General features: G+C 43.1%; 1 protein-coding gene across 2 annotated transcripts; it reads left to right on the forward strand.

Annotated features, from left to right (window-relative positions):
* The first annotated feature begins 615 nt into the window (after positions 1 to 615).
* On the forward strand, positions 616 to 15,731 carry Taf9b (TATA-box binding protein associated factor 9b). Of its 2 annotated transcripts, XM_048335848.1 has the most exons (7): positions 616 to 855; positions 1,442 to 1,523; positions 2,044 to 2,180; positions 2,254 to 2,388; positions 5,657 to 5,732; positions 14,028 to 14,138; positions 14,881 to 15,731. In XM_048335848.1, the coding sequence occupies exons 1-7, from the start codon at positions 805 to 807 to the stop codon at positions 15,048 to 15,050; spliced, it is 762 nt and encodes a 253-aa protein (XP_048191805.1). In that variant the 5' UTR covers positions 616 to 804; the 3' UTR covers positions 15,051 to 15,731. The 2 variants fall into 2 exon arrangements, with proteins under 2 accessions (XP_048191805.1, XP_048191806.1); XM_048335849.1 differs by lacking the exon at positions 14,028 to 14,138.
* The last annotated feature ends 4,553 nt before the right edge of the window (positions 15,732 to 20,284 follow it).

A 20,284-nucleotide genomic window follows, 5' to 3' on the forward strand; every position in this document is an offset into this window, starting at 1 on the left:
TGGAGGTGGGGAGGGGCACTTTGGCTTTTAAGCTCTCTTGGCCTACTTCGGGTTTGTGGCTTGGGTTTAATTTTTTTTCACACACACCCTTGCCCTGCAGTGGGGTTTAAACTGTGGGCCTTGAGCTGGCTAGGCAGGCATTCTACAGGTGCAGCCACATCTCTCGGCTGAGGGCATTAACTTAATGGGCTAGTCAAAGTCTTAAGTGAGGAGAATAGGCTATTATTGAGTAAGGGTCCCAGATTGAGCGAATCGAAATCCTGGACACCTACATAAATTTTAGTACATCCACCTGATTAAGTACTGCTCGTGCAAACCTGTAGAATAGGCTTATGCCAAAAACGTGTGTTGTCACTGTGGTTCTTTGTTTGACGATGCAATCCTACCACTGAGGCAACTTTAGGACCTCTAATTTCTTGGCTCAGAGCTTCATTTAGGTTTAAGGGAACCTTGGCAGCAGCCCTTTCCAATTTTCCTGGCACCTTCCCAGCCCAAGCCTCTCTCTGCTCCACCCAGCCTTTTGACTCGCCTCGCCCCGCCTCTTTCCCCGCCTTTAGCCCCGCCCCATCCATGACCTGGATCTGCCCTTGGCCTCGCCCCGTCCCTCTGCGCCCCGCCTCCCCTGTGTCTCCAGTGCTAAGCGCGCAGCTTGTGGTTCCTGCCATCCGCTCTGGATCTGATTAGCTGCTCCGAGACGGCCTCTCCCACACGTGAAAACCTCGCCTTCCTCCTCCACAGGGGTGGAGCCCGACCCAACGGTCCCCAAGCGGCTCCTTAGCCTCTGACGACGACAGCCGGTCTAATATGGAGCCCAACAAGATGGCGCCTCTCAAGACCGCTCCGAGGGATGCGTTGGTAAGTGGGACCATTGAGGGGCAGGCCATGGCTCCTGGTGCGATCCAGGCCCAGCGGGTAAGCCCCAGATGGAAACCCAGAGAGAAAAGGGCGATGAAGGGTCGCCCAGGCCACCGGGGTTCCCCCCGGCCGGCTGTTCCCATGTAACTCCTCCCATGAAACTCCTCCTGAGTATTGTGATCCACGAAGTAAGTACCTACCGACTTCCTGCATCTGTCTCCTGGGTCTTGGTTCCCTGCTGCCTTGCCTCACCTTATCTGCATGCTCCGATTCTGTCTCCTGGGTTCTGATACTAGCTCGACACCCTCATCGCCAAATGACAACTACTTGGAGCCACTCCTGCTTGTGCTGAAAGAGCCAACCTAGGTCTTTTCCATCTATCCTTGCCCCCCCCCCTTCACTGCCCCTGCCCCAAAAGTTATCGTGACCATATGACCGATTTTGTGTGATCACTGACACACCCGTAGAACAAGGAGGGAATTAAGTTTAGAGTTGTAGGGAGGGGACCTTGTATACACAAGTAAATCCTTCAATCCAGCCTTGATTTCAAAGACCTATATTTTGCATCTGGGAATTTATTCCACAGGTGATGGCACAGATCCTGAAGGATATGGGAATCACCGAATATGAACCAAGGGTTATAAATCAGATGCTGGAATTTGCTTTCCGTAAGTTAAACACCAAAACGTGTGAGTTGAAAGGAACATGTATTGTGAAGATAAAAGTAAACATTAAAGCAAACATTTTAGAAACAAATTGTGTGAACAGTTATCGATATGCACTAAAGTATTACAAAGCAGCTAGGGAAGGGTTTCTTGAAAATGTATTCTGGCTGGGCACTGATGATTCATACCTGTAATTCTAGCTTTTCAGGAAACAGATCTAAGGATCCAGGTTCAAACCCAGACCAGGCAGGAAAGTCTGTGAGAATCTTATCTCCAATTAACCACCTAAAACGAAGTGCAGCTGTGGCTCAAAGTGGTAGAGCTCTAGCCTTGAGCAAAACAGCTCAGGGACAGTGCCAGGCCCTGAGTTCAAGCCCAACACGTGGCAGAAAAAAAAGAAAATGTATTTTGTATACACCAATTAATCGTAAAAACAAACTACAAAAATTAGAGGAACCTTTTAAGACAAAGGAGCCATAAGCAATCTTCATGTGTTTAAGAAAAAAATGTTTTGTTCTTAAAGGATATGTTACTACAATTCTGGATGATGCAAAAATTTATTCAAGCCATGCTAAGAAACCTAATGTTGATGCAGATGATGTGAGATTGGCAATCCAATGTCGAGCTGACCAGTCTTTTACCTCCCCGCCCCCGAGAGACGTGAGCAAATATTTAAGTTATTTTACTTACTGTTGTTTTAAACATGGAGTTCTAATGAGAATTTTTCTTTTAGTTTCTACTGGACATTGCAAGACAGAAAAATCAAACTCCTTTGCCACTCATCAAGCCATATTCAGGACCTCGACTGCCACCTGATAGATACTGCTTAACAGCTCCTAATTATAGGCTGAAGTCCTTAATTAAAAAGGTAAGTATCACCTTCAAGCCTGCAGTCCTAGTTATTCAGGAGGCTGAGATCTGAGGATTGCTTTTCAAAGCTAGCCCAGGCAGGAAAATCTGTGAGACTCATCTCCAATTAATCACCCGGGAAAAAAAGCCAAAAGTAGAGCTGTGGCTCAAGTGGTGGAGTGCTAGCCTTGAGCACAAAAGCTCAGAGAGAGCGCCCAGGCCCAGAGTTCAACCCCAGAATCAACACCAAGAAAAAAAAGTAAGAAGCTTTAGTTAGCTTTTCTTTTTTTTAATAGTTGACTTTGATAAAATAATTTATTTTTTAAAAAATGTGTATGGGGGGCTGGGGATATAGCCTAGTGGCAAGAGTGCCTGCCTCGGATACACGAGGCCCTAGGTTCGATTCCCCAGCACCACATATACAGAAAACGGCCAGAAGCGGCGCTGTGGCTCAAGTGGCAGAGTGCTAGCCTTGAGCGGGAAGAAGCCAGGGACAGTGCTCAGGCCCTGAGTCCAAGGCCCACGACTGGCCAAAAAAAAAAAAAATGTGTATGGGGGGCTGGGGATATAGCCTAGTGGCAAGAGTGCCTGCCTCGGATACACGAGGCCCTAGGTTCGATTCCCCAGCACCACATATACAGAAAACAGCCAGAAGCGGTGCTGTGGCTCAAGTGGCAGAGTGCTAGCCTTGAGCAAAAAGAAGCCGGGACAGTGCTCAGGCCCTGAGTCCAAGGCCCAGGACTGGCCAAAAAAAAAAAAAATGTGTATGGGGGCTGGGAATGTGGCTTCGTAGTGGAGTGTTTGCCTACTAGCATGCATGAAGCCCTGGGTTGGATTCCTCAGCACCACATAAACAGAAAAAGCCAAAAGTGGCAGCTGTGGCTCAAGTGGTAAGAGTGCTAGCCTTAAGCAAAAAGAAGCCAGGGACAGTGCTCAGGCCCCGAGTTCAAGCCCCAGGACTGTCAGAAAAAGGAATTTATTTTTTTAATCTTGTACTGGGGCTGGGAATGTGGCTTAGCAGTACAGTACTTGCTTAGCATGCATGAAGCCCTGGGGTTGATTCCTTAGTGCCACATAAACAGAAAAGCCAGAAGTGTTGTGGCTCAAGTGGTAAGAGTGCTAGCTTTGAGCACAAAAGCTCAGAGACAGCGCCCTGGCCCAGAGTTCAAGCCCCAGAATCAGCACCAAGAAAAAAACAAGCTTTAGCTTTGCTTTTTAAAAAAAATAGTTGACAGTGATAAAGGAATTTATTATTTTAAAAACTTGTTCTGGGGCTGGGAATGTGGCTTAGCAGTAGAGTGCTTGCCTAGCATGCATGAAGCCCTGGGTTCAATTCCATGGTACCACATAAACAGAAAAAGCCGGAAGTGGCGCTGTGGCTCAAGTGGTAGAGTGCTAGCCTTGAGCAAAAACAAGCCAGGGACAGTGCTCAGGCCGAGTTCAAGCTCCAGGACTGGCAAAAGATACCAGAGAAAAATAATAAAAAATAAGAATATAATGAAAATATAATTTAAATAATAATATAAAAGAACTTGTACTAAGAAGCAAATTCAGTACATTAGCAGTTAAGATAACTTACTAATTTTTAAATTTAAGTAGAACTAGAAGGAATGTTAGTATTCATCTGATCCAGTATATGTTTTTCTCATCAGGAAAGAAGCTTGAACTCATTTATGGGTTTATTTAGCAGAACTAAGATTAATTTCCAAATTTGGCAACTCCAAAATATGCTAACGTATTCAAAGTAGTCTTCAATAATAGGGTGACTAATGCATTGTCCGGAATTGAGCCTTTCTTCTTTTGTTGTGGTTGGGGGGAGGCTTGAACTCAGGGCCTGGGCCCTGTCCCTGACCTCTTTTTGCTCTAGGCTAGTGTTCTTCCACTTTGAGCCACAGCATTCTCACATCTCAGTCTCCTGAGTAGCTAAGATTACAGGTGTAAGCCACTAGTGCTGGCTGTAAATCCTCTAGGTTTTTTTGGTGACACCTAGGTCTGAACCAAGGGCCTTGGGCTTACTAGACAGTTGCTCTACCACTTGAGTCATGTCCCAGCCCCGCACCTTTCTTTCTTAGGAGGCTCTGTTACCATTAAAAAAAATTAGTCCCCACATTGGATTGCATTTTTTAACGTTCTTACTGTAAGATGGTTTTGTTGGGGGTTTATTGCTTTGCTTTTTGCCGGGCCTAGACCTTAGATAGCACCCAGGATTCTTGCTCAGATTTTTCACTGCTGACTGTTTTGCTACCACTTGAGCCTCAATGGTAGTTCTGGCTTTTTGCTGGGTGATTAGAGATTGCATTATTATCTGCATGGGCTGGCCCTAAACCAAGATCCTCTTATCCCAGTCTCCTATGTAGCTAGGATAACAAGCATGAATGAGCCATTAGCATCCTGCTGGTTTTGTTTATTTTGGGGTGAAGATACAGGACTAGTAAGTTAAAAATTACAAAGAAGCGGGGGCTGGGAATATGGCCTAGTGGCAAGAGCACTTGCCTCGTATACATGAAGCCCTGGGTTCGATTCCCCAGCACCACATATATAGAAAATGGCCAGAAGTGGCGCTGTGGCTTAAGTGGCAGAGTGCTAGCCTTGAGCAAAAAGAAGCCAGGGACAGTGCTCAGGCCCTGAGTCCAAGGCCCAAGACTGGCAAAAAAAAAATTACAAAGAAGCGAAGCTACAGTGGCTCACATCAGTAATCTAGCTACTCAGGAGGCTGAGATCTGAAAATCTAGTTCCAAGCCATCCCACATGATGCTTATCTCCAATTAACTACTCAGAAAAGGCTGGAATTGGTGCTGTGGCTCAATTGGTAGAGCACTAGCCCTGAGCACAAAGAGTCTCAAGAACAATGTCCAGGCTCTGAGTTCAAGCCCCAGGGCTGGCAAAAAAAATTCCAAAGAAGTTAGTTGTCATCTCCATTCAGATAACTTTACCTTAACGATACAGGATTAGATATGTAGGTTCAAGGGCTGTGAATTTGGCTTAGTTGTAGAGTGCCTACCTAGCATGCATGAGGCCCTGGGTTCAATTCCTCAGTACCATATAAACAAAAAAAATAGAATTAAATGAAAAAATAAATATGTAAGATTATGCCTATATTCATAAAGAAATGTACATGTTTGTGAAAAATTGTTTTAAACATTAGACTTAAAACTCTGATAGAGGAAAACCAAAACATTCTCCTTATGGATTATCTAATAATAATTCACATCAACAATTGTAATTTTATTCTTGGTTAGGTTTAGATCCCAAATCTTAACATTAAGTCTTATTTTTAAATCCTTTAGGGACCTAACCAAGGAAGACTAGTTCCACGATTAAGTGTTGGTGGTGTTGGTAGCAGACCCATTACTCCTACTGTAGGTAAGTAAAAGGGGAAAATAATTTTCCTGGCTGGTAAAGAAATGCCTTGCCACTATGAATTGTGTGTGTGTGTAGTGGATAATCCATATATATGCCAAAAGGTGAGTCAGAAATATGTGCCTCCATTAGTAATTTCATCCTCTAGTAGTTGTGCCAAGTCGCAAAACCACCACCAAGAAGACCACCGAGACTCAGACATTCCGAAATGCAAAAGCAAGGCAAGGCTTTATTTAAGTGAGCTGCAACTCGGGCCTTGTCCTACCCACCAACACAGCGGAGGTTAGGAGGAAGCCCCGAGCTGTGATTACACAGGGCTTATAAAGGCAAAGAACAAGGTTACAAGAATCAGGTGTTCAAGCAAGATTAGGACACAGGTACAAATCTGATTGGCTCAGGGTTCGATTCTAAAATGGGGTTCATGTGGTAAAATGGGGCCTGACTTCAAAGTCTGGCACTTCATTTCCCCCTTTTTCTTTTTGGTACCTTGGGAGCCAATCATGGCTCCATTCTGTCCATTTCAATGGCTTGCATGTCTAGGGGATGATATAGAGGTAAGGCATGGGCCAGTAGGGCCCAAAGTAGTATCCGAAAATAACTCTGGTCCCTCGGTTTTAAAGGGGGGGCTGATGGGTGAAGATCATCCATCTTCTGTAACTTCTTCAGGCTGACTCAGGGGCGTTGACCTTACCTAGCCAGGAACCTATAACCTTAGTCTACTTTACCAAGGGACTGCAGGATTACTGCAAACTGAAAATTAACTTTCAGCTATACAGACTTACCATTTGCTGTATAGTGTTTAGTATCCAAATGTAAGCAACGAAATAATACATAAACTTCTCAGCTGTGCTCTAAGGGTTGGGTGGCTATACCCGTATTCCTGAGCAAGCCCAAAACTACCTAAAATAAGGGAGTCACCTCACTTTGGAGTGAGCTGCCAAAATAACATCAACACTAGCCAGGGTAGTAAGGAAAGAAGGCAAAAAGAAAATTATAACAATATTCAGTCTAACTTTCTTTTCTTGAGGCGAAGGCAAAGCGGCTGAGTTGGGTGCTTGGAGATCTCCCATGTTCCACCACTGTAGTCGTCGTCCAGGGCAAAGGGGTCAGCTGGCCTGGCGTGGAAGCAATGAACCCAAGTGGCGATGCCGTCTAGGGTTCTTTCCACCGTGGTTCTAAGGATTTCAGTCCCCTGGTCTGAATAAATGGGGGGTAGGGACAGAAGCAGAATCATATAATGCCTTAAGTTGGGGTCACATTCTTGTGCACAAGCTGCAAATAATCGAGTTTACACAAAAATTCAGCATCATCCAAATCAGCAAGCAATTCAGTCTGAAGGCTAGGAATAATGGGCGGGGGGTACCCGTACATTATTTCAAAAGGAGTAAAGCCAAGCTGATAGGGAGAATTTCTTACTCTAAGCAGAGCAAAAGGAAGGAGTGACACCCAGTCTGCGCCAGTCTCTAAGGCCAGTTTAGTTAAGGTTTCTTTTAGAGTCTGATTCATTTTCTCTACCTGTCCTGAACTCTGGGGTCTATAAGCACATTGCAATTTCCAATCCGTCCCCAGTGCGGCGGCTATTCCCTGACTTACTTTTGAGACGAAGGCCGGTCCGTTGTCCGACCCAGTGGTGGATGGGAAGCCATACCTGGGTAGGATTTCTTCCAGGATCTTCTTAGCCACTACATTCGCGGTCTCATGCTTTGTTGGATAGGCTTCAACCCATCCTGAAAAGGTATCTACAAAAACTAGCAAATATTTGTATCCAAATTTTCCAGGTTTAAATCTACTTCCCAATACACACCTGGCCTATCCCCCCAGAGGCAAGCTCCTTTAGTAATTTGTTGATTGGGGGCATTGGTAAGCTGACAGGCCTTGCAATTTTTAACAGTATCTTCAATAAGTTGATCTCCTTGTCTAATTTTCACTTTGGAGTGTCGGAGCAAGTCCTGCATTTTTCGGGTTCCCATGTGAGAAGGTCAGATTCTCTTAAGGATCCCCTTACCCAGCCCTTGTGGCAGGATAAGTTTCCCTTCACAAGTTTTCCACCAGTCATTGTTTCCTTCTCTGTCCAGGGGTTTTGTGGGCCATGGGAGTTTTCTTTATCCACTCCAAGCCTTCTTGGAAATACTGGGGCACAGGAGGCAAAGCTCATGGCCCTGGGTCTACTAAAGTCTGTTCCCAGGAACTCTCACTTGTCTGGCTGATTTAGGCACAGGGATTTTCAGCACAGTCTACGTGCATCTGACAGCCAACGCTTGCTCTCTTTTAATATGAAGCCCAGATGGGTGACTTCAGGTTTACAAATTTGTGCCTTTTAACATTCTAGTTTGTAAAAGCATTTTCCTGATTGGCTGGGGAACTGATCTCTGATGACCTAAAAAGTTACCTTTGCAGGCTTTTAACAGATCTCAATAAGGACACAATCTCAGGTCTACAAGCTTTAAACAAATGTATCAGCTTAAAATTCTCACTGCCAGTCAGAGCTTTGAGTAAATGCGGGGGGTGGGGTGAGATTTTAATCTATCCTCTCATTTGACAAACTTCCCCTTACTACCCACTATCACAGATGACTGGCAAATTCCTGCCCAGTAGACAGACATGGGCATTGGAAAGGCATGCTTATGAACTATTCTTCCAGGACTTCCCGGGTTTGATTAACTTTTGAAAGGCCAAACAGGAGTGACTCTAGGATCTGACACCATCTCTGCCATCCAAGCAGTGGCTTACTGCCTCTGGATGCTCCATCACTTTTGTCCCAGGAGGAGTGACTTTTCACTGGACTTGGACTCAGGGCCTGAGCGCTGTCCCCCAGCTCTCCAGCTCAAGGCTAGCACCCTACCACTTTGAGTTCCACACAACTCCGTTCCCAGCACTCTGCTGGCTGCTTAGAGACAAGTCTCTCACAGGGACCTTTCTTTGCCCGGGCTGGCTTTGAACCGCAGATTCAGATCAGTGAGTCTTTATAAGGGGCCACTTTACTCCAATTATAAGCAACAAGGTGGTCCACACAGAAGTAGTTTTTAGGCATGCTCTCTTACCTGGAACTTATTAAGGGTCAGTATTAGATCTTGACAAACTTGTAGGAATCACCTGTGCTTCTCTGTGGGCCTGCTGGAAATGGTTACAAAAAACCTACAAAGAAGCTGGAATGGCAATTAAACATTTTGGTAACCATAATTCTCCTTTTCTCACTTTGCAATAATTATTTAGGACAATTTTACTTCCAAATTTCTTATCTAGAAATGTATTCTTGATTTCCAAAGCCTTTTTAACACTAACAACATTTTAGCTTTTATCTGCATCGGAAAAACTGAAGCTCATAGGCATTCTGAAACCAGGTGCCACCCTTTGCCTACGGGCTGCTTGTTTCAAAAGAGCCTCTTTTTTTTCTTCAGTCCCATTTACTGCATGGCATGAAGACCTTTGAATTTTTCCTTAATGCAAGAATTACAATTAGAAATACTTATCCATTCAGCTTTCCAATATATTAGTGAGAAACATTGGCCCATTTTGCCGTTTCTTCCTACATACATAGAGTTAATGAGAGTTTACTTCTATCCCCATTAGTTTAATATATATATATATATATGTATCCTTTTAAATCCAAATTTCTGACACTTAGCTCTGATTTTTTTTAATTTTAATTAAAGAACCCTGAGAAATCCTTCAAAGCATTTGGTAATGCCCAAACTTGATGACCCTTTGACTTTAAACAAACTTAGTTTTGCATCATACTGCAGTCTTGAACATGTTCACACTCACACATGCACACACACATACATTTTCAAAAGATCTTAAAGCGCGCTGAATAAGCATTGGCCATACATTTTAAGACAAAAACCTTTAACAAATGATTTTACCATTCTCCAGCCTCATTTTCCAGGGCTTGATAGTTTTAGTAAAACATTTTTAGTCTTAGTAAAATATTTTAGCGCACCAAATAATTTTCTGCTTAAGTAGGCTGGGTGGGGGTCCCCCTAGAGTTCTTTTTTTGCGAACACTCTCACTGATTGACTGGTTGTGGGCTGTCACCTGTACATCTTTCCAGTGAGGTAAAGTCAAGTTCAGGGGGGTGGAAGGAACGTTCCCCATCATCCGTTTGTCAGTCAGGCACAGCACAAGAAAGAAACACACAAAAATAATCACAGGCACAAAGACCAGACAACACTTACAGACAGACTTAGGGAGCCGCGGCTTACAGGTTCGATTGTGTCTCTCCTGCCCCTGTGAGGAGGCAGACCACACAGTCTCACTGTGTCTCTCCTGCCCCTGTGAGGGGGCAGACCACACAGTCTCACTGAGTCTCTCCTGCCCCTGTGAGGGGGCAGACCACACAGTCTTGAGGCTCGCTCTCTCCCGTTCCTGTGTAGGAGTGGACCAGACAACCCCGAATATAGAGTGGACTAGACAGGCGCCCGTTAGAAGGGCCTCCCGGTCCAGTCCTTCTGGTCCAGGGTGGTAGTGGGAAGCCTGAGCCCCCTGTGGAGGGCTTGAGGGGAAGTCCCCCAGGACTGCCCATACGAGCATGTCCACTCCGGCTGGTCCTTCACTACCTACAGGTTCAGATTCAAGCGGCTGGCCTAAACAGAAAACAAAACTACAAATCACACAGACACAGACACACAGAATGAACTGCCCTATTTTCTTACCTTCTGAGTCTGGGGTCTCGGGGGTCTCTGGAGCCATCCCGGACGAAACCCCAAATGTTGTGCCAAGTCGCGAAACCACCACCAAGAAGACCACCGAGACTCAGACATTCCGAAATGCAAAAGCAAGGCAAGGCTTTATTTAAGCGAGCTGCAACTCGGGCCTCGTCCTACCCACCGACACAATGGAGGTTAGGAGGGAGCCCCGAGCTGTGATTACACAGGGCTTATAATAAAGGCAAAGAACAAGGTTACAAGAATCAGGTGTTCAAGCAAGCAAGATTAGGACACAGGTACAAATCTGATTGGCTCAGGGTTCGATTCTAAAATGGGGTTCACGTGGTAAAATGGGGTTCACGTGGTAAAATGGGGCCTGACTTCAAAGTCTGGCACTTCATAGTAAAACTACAAAAATATAAATTTTACTACACTTCAAATTGAGAAAGCCACTAAGACTGTAATGAGTAGAAAATTTGACATTGCCCAACACTGTTATTCTAAAAGTATTTCAGAAAATAGTGGTTTTTATACTAAACATTGATTGATTGCCAGTACTGGGGTTTGAACTCAGCCTTGCTTACTGCTGTGGGATTTGAAAAGACGACCTTGCCAAAGGAAGAATTCAAAACAAATGCATCTCCATGAATGTCTATTTTTTCTTTTACCAGTCCGGGGGCTTGACTCAGGGCCTGGGCACACTGTCTCTGAGCTGTCTCTTTTGCTCAAGGCTAGCACCCTACCCTTTTAGCCACAGCGCCACTTCTGGCTTTTTCTGTGTGTGTGGTACTGAGGAATTGAACCCAGGGCTTCCATGCTAGGCAAGCACTAAGCCACATTCCTAGCCCATGAATGTCTTTTTTTGTTGTTTTTCAGTCCTGGGGCTTGAACTCAGGACCTGGCCATTGTCTCTGAGCCTCTTATGCTCAAAGCTAGTGCTCTATTACTTGAGCCACAGCACCAATTCCAGCTTTTTCTGAGTAGTTAATTTGAGATGAGTCTCATGGCTTTTCCTTCCTGGACTGGCTTTGAACCTCAGTCCACAGATCTCAGCCTTCTGAGTAGCTACAATCACAGGTATGAGCCACGGGTACCCGACTGTGAATGTCTCTTTCAGAGGTCATTTGTCAGTATAGATACTAAGTCTTGCAACATTCATTCATTAAGCAAATCTTTGTTCAGCACCTGTTAGGGGCAAGCACAATAGTCAAGTAGCAAAAAGATAGCCCAGGATTGTAAGCTTGTGCCTGAGATTAGGCAGTGAAGATTTCTATAACCTGTTAAGGGACTTTGAGACCGAAGGTAAGACTGCTAAGTGAGCAATTCAAGGAACATTTTATAGAATAGAGTGATTGAGATATACCTTAAAATAAAGATTAGCATAGATCAGTGGTAGAGTGCTTCCCTAGCATGTACAAGTCCTGAGTTCCTTCTCCAGCACTGCCAAAAACAAATTAAGGGGTAGTATTAAATGACAAGTGACTTAAATTGAACCATTCTCTAATCCCCAGTTCCTCTTCGGCTTAAAAAGTTTCTGATCATTGAAAAGGAATTAAGCTTTCTGCGCCCACCTGGGGATATAGTTGATTAGCTTCCTTCCCTCCCCCTCCCTCTCTCTGTCTCCTCCTCTCCCCTCAGGGCCTGGGCACGGTCCCTGACCTTTTTCCCTAAAACTCTGCCTGTTGAGTCACACCTAGTTTGTTGGTTAATTGGAGGTTAGAATCTCAGGGGCTTTACTTACTGCCCAACAGCTAGGAACATAGACATGAGCCACCAGTGCCTGGCAAGCTTTAGTTAGGTGCATCTTGATTTAGCTTCCTGGGCATAGTAAACCTCTAATTCTCAAAAAGTGACAAGAATTTGGGCTGGAAATGTGGCTTAGTGCTAGAGTGCTTGCCTAACATGCATGAAGCCCTGGGTTCAATTCCTTAGCACCACATACACAGAAAAAAGCCAGAAGTGGTGCTGTGGCTCAAGTGGTGGGGTGCTAGCCCTGAGTTAAAGTCCCAGGACTGGCAAAAAAAAAAAGTGACAGACTAAAAATGACGCCTAAGGTAATTAATAAAAACTTAGCACCAGGCGCCTGTGGCTATTCAGGAGGCTGAGATCTGAGGATTCAAGTTCAAAGGCAACCTGTGCAGGAAAGTCCAATTAACCACCAAAAAACTGGAAGTAGTGCTGTGGCTTAAAGTGGTAGAGCACTACCCTTGAGTGAAAAAGCTCAGAGACGGCACCTAGCCCCAAGGTCAAGCCCCATGACTGACCAAGAAAACTAAACTAAAAAACTTACCCTTTTAGGAGAGGAACACAGTGGCACAATGCCTGTGTGCATCTGATCATATAATACTCATCGAAATGAACTCCAGGAAATGGAAATGAGGTTTTTTCCTTGTTGCTCTCTTTTGTCTTGTTCATTTATCTGTCTTTGGGAGGGTAAGGGGGGACACACAAATGGAGGGACAAAGGGTGAACAAATGCAGCAGTGATACTCACTAGACCTTATGTGGAAAACAAACTATACAGCTTGTGGGTAGGGATGGGAGAGAAAAACCAGGAGAGAGCAAGGGAAAGGGTGACATTGTCCATCCCCCCCAAAAATATTCTTTATCTGACTTACATAACTGTAACTCCTCTGTACATCATCTTTATAATAAAATAAAAAATAAGTATTAAAAAAAATTACTTGCCTCTTGGCTGGGTGCAGTGGCTCATGTTTGTACTCCCAGATACTTGAGAGTGATTAGGGAGAATTATGGTTCAAGGCCAGCCAGCGCAAAGTTAGAGTAGGTGTACTGAGAGACAAAAATATGTAAGCCTATTTGAAAATGGTTGGGAGCATGTGGCTCAGGAGGTAGAATGCCTTCCTAGAAAGGGGCCTTGAGTGTAAAAAAAAAATCTCGTACCGAAGTACAAAAGACATATTATTTAAACTCTCAATTTATAGTTTCATTTAGCGAAAATTCAGTGCTTATATACACTAAAAAAATGACAGGACTAGCAAAAGGAAAAGAATGTGAAGCAGGTCCTGTCTAGATTGTGGGTACTAGTGGCAGGAGGCGAGAGCAAGTGGAGGTGGAGAATAGGGTCCTGTGTGCGAATGGAGCAGGGGAACATGTTGAAATTGGTTTGGGAAAGTGGGGAAGGATGGGGGTGAGTCTGACCACGGTCTGTTTCATGTATAGATATGTCAAAATGAAAATTGCATTGCAGGCTAGCTAGCCAACTGCTCCACAACTTAAATAGGCTCGCAGTGTAATTTGTAGCATCTAAACAAACTCGTAAAGTTAAAAATTTTACTTTGCTCTTTTCAAAATCTAATGATACTTTTCTGGGCTGGGGATGTGGCCTAGTGGCAAGAGTGCTTGCCTCGTATACATGAGGCCCTGGGTTCGATTCCCCAGCACCACATATACAGAAAATGGCCAGAAGTGGCGCTGTGGCTCAAGTGGCAGAGTGCTAGCCTTGAGCAAGAAGAAGCCAGGGACAGTGCTCAGGCCCTGAGTCCAAGCCCCAGGACTGGCCAAAAAAAAAAAAAAATCTAATGATACTTTTCTTACTTTGTCCCCTATTTTGAAGGTAGTTTGAAGTAAGCTAAGGAAGGTAGAATATAAATCTGTGTAAGTTATCTAACATGGTCTGTTATTAACTCCAGCCACCCCACAAACGGTCTCTATCCCAAATAAAGTTGTAACTCCAGGAACAGCAGCAAGCCAAAGATTTACAATGCAGATGCCACCTTCTCAGGCCACACCTCTCAAACCAGGTAACATGATTGGAGGGGGCGAGGGGGAAGACAGCATTCACTAATTTGAACTTACAGAAGGGTTCCTGTTCCTACAGCATGTTAAATTATTCTAGTGTAACAGGAAGATTGTGGGAGTGTTGCCAATCAAAATTCTTGAGATTGGGTCTGAATCCTCTAAAATTGTATCAAATTTACAAAAACCTAACATTTTCAGGGGGGAGATAAAGCATTCAACATTGACCATCAGATTCTCAAATATAACTATAATCAGAGTTCAGCCTGGTGCCAGTGACTCATGCCTATACTCTTAACTACTCAAGAGGCTGAGATCTGAGGATCATGGTTCAAAGCCATCCCAGGCAGGAACCTCTGTGACACTCTTATCTCCACTTAATCACGAGAAGACTGGAAGTAGCACTGTGGCTCAATGTGGGATAGTGCTAGCCTTGAGTAAAAAAGCTCAAGGACAGCGCCCAGGCCTTGAATTTTTCCCACTACCAACAAAAGAAAAAAACAACAGAACTTCTTTAAAACAATTTCTTTTTTAACATTGCTTAGATATGTTTATAATCTTGTGTATCTTTTAATATGACTTATGTACCAGTTTAAATACATTCATCTCTAAATGAAGTATAATTACCTGTGCAGATGTACTCTACAATAATGAAACATCCTAATGAGTTACATGGATTTTGTTGTTTTGGACTACATGGTTTGGAATCTAGGTAATTCAGCTTATGGGCTTTCCTTCTGTTCACAGTTCCTGCAACAACTCCAGTTCAAAATGTTTTGATTAATCCTTCTATGATTGGGCCCAAAAATATTCTGATTACCACCAACATGGTTTCATCACAGAACACAGCCAATGATTCCAATCAGCTGAAGAGAAAACATGAAGATGATGATGATGATGATGATGATACAATATAAAGAAAAGATTATATTCTAGGTTCACTGCAAAAGTGTAGCTGGTTTTGAGCCCATATACTTACAGGCTGTCTTAATTTTTAGCATAGAAAATGTAAATGTAGTTGCAATATTTTTCACTTCAGTTAAAATTTAGACTTATTTAATAAGAGTACAAATGGTTTTTTCCATTAGTACAAAAGTTAAGTACTTCTTAATAGTGTTTTTCCTGGCAATTCTATTTTTGGGAGCAGTTTTCTGCTATTAGGTGACTAACAGCAGCACTTAAATTTCCAACTTCTACACCCTAGTCAGTGGGCTAATTTTTACTTTCTAACATATATTTCAATGCAAAGTAACATTTGTAAGGTAAGATAATCACATTTGTCAATTACCTTTTTGACCAAATCTCTGTTTAGCCAACTTGTTATAGAAATGCTGGATTGAGACTTCTAAGTCCATTTTGAGTGTATTTAATTAAGCTATTACTTGATCTTACTTAAGTCACACTTCAATTTCTCATTCTAGATCCCATTGTTTTCTGTGCTCACTCCCACAGCCTTGTTTCTTCCCGTTGCCCTTAAATTGAAAAGGCTGTAATTGGAATTTTTAAAATACCATTCCTAACAATAGAGTTCAATATCACTTTCATATATTTTTTGCCAGTTCTGGGGCTTCAACTCAGGGCCTGAGCATAGTTCCTGGCTTCTTAGCACTTGAGCTACAGCACCACTTCTGGCTTTTTTTTTTATATATATGTGGTGCTGAGGAATTGAACCCAGGGCTTCATATATACTAGGCAAGGACTCTACCCCTAGGCCACATTCCCAGCCCTCACTTTCATATTTTTAACTTAAAATCTGCCTTGATAAGTAAACTACACTGGATCTAGACTAAACCACTGAAGATCAAATATTTTCTTCCTACCAGATGCATACATGCTTTGGTCACTACTGCTGGGATCCTATTGGCATAATTGAGATCATTTTTCTAGCTTGTTGCTGAGTTACACCTAATATGGGATCAGACCTAAAAGTAGACTCTAGTGCGTCGTCTTCCTATGTAAGGCCAACAAAGTGTTATGTGACTTCCTTGGGATACACTCTATATAAGTTTCCTGGTAATGTTGCTAAACTACTTTCCCATTTATACTCACCTAAAAAGTCTTACTGGGGGCTGGGAATGTGGCTTAGTGGTAGAGTGCTTGCCTAGCATGCATGAAGCCCTAGGTTCCATTTCTCAGCACCACATAAACAGAAAAGGCCAAAAGTTGTGCTGTGGCTCAAGTGGTGGGGTGCTAGCCCTGAATTTAAGTCCCAGGACTGGCAAAAAAAAAATCAAATGTCTTACTGGGCCAGATTGCAAAACCTTGAGAACATAAACAGAACCAATTGTCTGGCTTAACTAACTTTTACATACTTGACAAGGAAGTAAGTACTTAATAATTTTCTAAAAGCTTCATGTCACATTTTACAATTTATCACCAAGGATCCTCAAAACTTTTTTAAAGTTTCATCATAGGGTGGTGCTTGCTGCGTCTGAGAAAACTGCAGTTAACAAACGTTTCGTTGGTTTAGGGATGTTAGGGATAGGTGATTTTTCCACTTCTAAAAACAGATCTGATTGGTATCATAGGAGAGCTGTGCATTATATATAGCATGGTTATCTTACTTGAATGTTCTCAGGGAGACAGTATCCGAAGGTCTAGATTCTAATCCTGGCTCCATCATTTACAGGTTGTGTGACCTTACTTCACCTCTGAGCCTTGTTCTCACTAGTAAGAGAAAAACACCGACCCTGCCTACCTCACAGGAATATTGTGAGGGTTTAATTGGTCTATGTGAAAGTCATTTCTAAGTTGTAAAATGCTATATAACTATAAACAATTGATATTTGTTCCAGTGTTATTAATAAAAAGTTTATCAGTGATCTTTCATTTATGACTGTAGAGATTCAAGGTAAATGAAGCACAGTAATAAGGGCTAGGACCCATTTCGTGCATGAACTGACCATATATCAAGTAACTGTTGGCTTTCATTAGGAATGAAAATGTGTTTAAGTCTGTTAAACTTTGCTCTAGATGGTATTTTGTACATACATCAGAATCTGAGCTTAACAGGTCCACCAGTGAATGTTGTTTGTTCTTTCAGATAAGGACTGCTTTTTAGTCCCTAATTTCAGCTGAATCCAGCCTTAAGAATTACTTAAGGCAGCTCTTGTTCTCCAGAGTTTTAGTAGTTCATTTTAAAAATAGATTGGGATGAGACAAGGTCACCGTCTCTCATGGTCTTCCCTTTACAAGCAAGAAACATGGTTATGATTTCCCTAAGGGAAATACAACCAGCATGGAGGAAGGCTAGACTGAGGCATACTTTAATATTTAAAGAGAACCAAAGAGAAGAAAAGTACGAGAAGCAGGATAGAAAATAGTAATCAAAACAGGAAGCATACCTTTTTAAGTATATATAAACACATAGATGTTCTTTGTGTGCATTAAGTAGCTCTAGATAGAAAACTAATCCTAAGAAGGTTTGCCTCTGGGAAGAGAAACCAGTACATCAATAACCCTTTTTGATCTCGTGCAAACCCTGATAGGCCACTGGGAAATTTGGGATGTGAAAAGGAAACAATGAACTAGTCAGTGACTATTAAACTGAGGCACATCCTTGCACTATTCTAGTTTGTGATCCGAAAAGTTATTTGTTGCCAACTATTTCCCTTGACTAGGTTTTTAATTCCTTCAGGCATAATTCAAGCATTTTTTTGTGGGCCTGAGGCTTGAACTCAGGGCCTACACATTGTCACTGCACTATTGCTCAAGGCTAACTCTACCACTTGAGCTACATTTCAACTTTTGGTTTTGTTGTTTTTGATTAATCATAGTCAGCCCACGCTGGCTTCAAACTGCAACCCTAAAACCTCAGCCTCCTGAGTAGCTAGGATTACAGGCATGAGCCACCAATACCCAGCTGGCCAAGTTGTTTAAACTGTCAATTTCCCAATCACTTTTTAGAAACCTAAGTAAGTGGGGAAAGATCCTGGAATTTAAAAGAATGCAGTTGGATGGGTAGATGAAATAAAATTTTATCTGTGAATAAAGACAACAAAACCAAAACTCACTGGATGCTGTTGAATAAAATAGATCTAATGGGGGTGGAGAAAGTAAGCAAAGGAGGGCAAATATGCTTGAAATAACGTGTATTCATGTGTAGACTACAAAGAGGAAACAGTAGAGCCTGGCACCAGTGGCACACACCTATAATTCTACCTACTCAGGAGGCTGAGATCAGAAGATCAAAGTTCAAAGCCAGCCAGGACAGGAAAGTTCATGATTCCTCTCCAATTATGTACTAGAAAACCAGAAGTGGCACTGGGATCAAAGTAGTAGAGTGGCACAGGACAGTGCCCAGGCCCTGAGTTAAAGCCCCATGACCAAGAAAAATTTTTAAAAAAGGAAGTCAAGAATTAATGCTTCATCAGTAACTGTGAAATCCCTTCTCTTGTAAGCAAAATGTCCAAAGAAGGCCTTTCCAGGACACCCGTGGCTCACACAGCCTCTAAGGAGGCTGAGATTTGAGGATCACAGACTTAACCTGCCAAATGCCACAAGTGCACCACACATGTGACTAAGTGGTACAGCTCCAACTTTGAGGAAAAAAGCTAAAGGAGTGTCCAGGCCTGAGTGTTCGGTTCTCTCCTTTCTCTCTCTCTCTCTCTCTCTCTCTCTCTCTCTCTCTCTCTCTCTCTCTCTCTCACACACACACACACACACACAAGGCTCCATACAAAAGGGCTAAAATACTAAAACGTATCTGTACTGGACATATGCATACTTTTTGTTCCCTGAATAGTACAGTATAATAGCTTCTTACAGGACATTTTAAGTAATTGGCATTAGCTGCTTCACAGAAGGTACCACCCAAGGCCATCTTAGGAAACTAGAGTCTTCCACAAGAAATAAACCAACAAAGAGACAGAAAGGGATCCTAGGACCCGAGTCTCCCAATGGGTATAGGAAATCCCAGAAGCAACAACTGTGCAGCAAAGCTACAGAGCAACAGCATAGGACTCCAATAAAAATGAACACATCAGGTTGGGAATGTGGCTTAGCGGTAGAGTGCTTGCCTTGCACACATGAAGCCCTGGGTTCGATCCCTCAGCACCACATGAACAGGAAAAAGCCAGACGTGGCACTGTGGCTCAAGAGGTGGAGTGCTAGCCTTGAGCAAAAAAGCCAGGAATAGTGCTCAGGCCCTGGGTCCAAGGCCCAGGACGGGCAAGACAAAAATGAACACATTGTGATGTTTGAATATACTGCCACATTCATACTTTTGGCAGATTCATGAATGAATCAAGTAATATAATGCAAACAAAAAAACAGAACTATTAACTCCAAAGAAAAATCACAAATACAGCATACTTCCTCATTGTGAATGGTATTTGTAATGATAAACATAATCTTATGACAAAACTATACAGGAATACTGAGGGAGTTACTGTGTATGGAGTAGAGGCTATGTATGACTTAAATCATCCATTAATAGCTGGGTGCTGGTGGCTTATTCCTGTAATCCTAGCTACTCAGGAGGCTGAGACCTGAGGACCACATTTCAAAGGCTGCCCAAAAAAGAAAGTCCTTGAGACATTTATCTCTACCTACCAGAAAACTGGAACTGGTGCAGTGGCTTTAAATGGTAGAATAGGCTTTGAATGATAAAAAACCCCACGACCAGGGGAAAAAAAAAAAAAACTTCCATTAGACATTTCAAAAGGACGTTATCAGCATTAAAAAAAAAAGGGGGGGGGAGTAAATTCCAAAAGACAATGGTCACTTTGGGGAATGGAATTTAGGAATTTAAGAACCGGACTCGGACTCAAGCTTTTCTATTTGCCAATCCTGGGGCTTGAACTCAGGGCCTGGGCACTGTTCTGAGCGTGCTCAAGGCTAGCACTCTACCACTTGAGCCACAGCTCCACTTCCAATCTTTTCTGCTTATGTGGTGCTAAGGAATGGAATCCAGAGCTTCATGCAGGCTAGACAAGCACTCTACCACTAAGCCACATTCCCAGCCCTTGACAAGCATCTCTACCACAGAGTAGGCCTTAAATAAGGAATAAGCATCTAATCCTCCCATCTTCCCCATTGTTGCTGCCTCATTTAGAAAAAGGACACTTGATATTTTCCTCAAGACTCTATTCTCACCCTTCCTAACACAGATATGACAGGGGGTGGGGGAAAAAAAATCACAGTTTCAATG

This window comes from Perognathus longimembris, chromosome 28 (genome assembly GCF_023159225.1).
Source record: "Perognathus longimembris pacificus isolate PPM17 chromosome 28, ASM2315922v1, whole genome shotgun sequence".
In the NCBI taxonomy this organism is placed as follows: domain Eukaryota; kingdom Metazoa; phylum Chordata; class Mammalia; order Rodentia; family Heteromyidae; genus Perognathus; species Perognathus longimembris.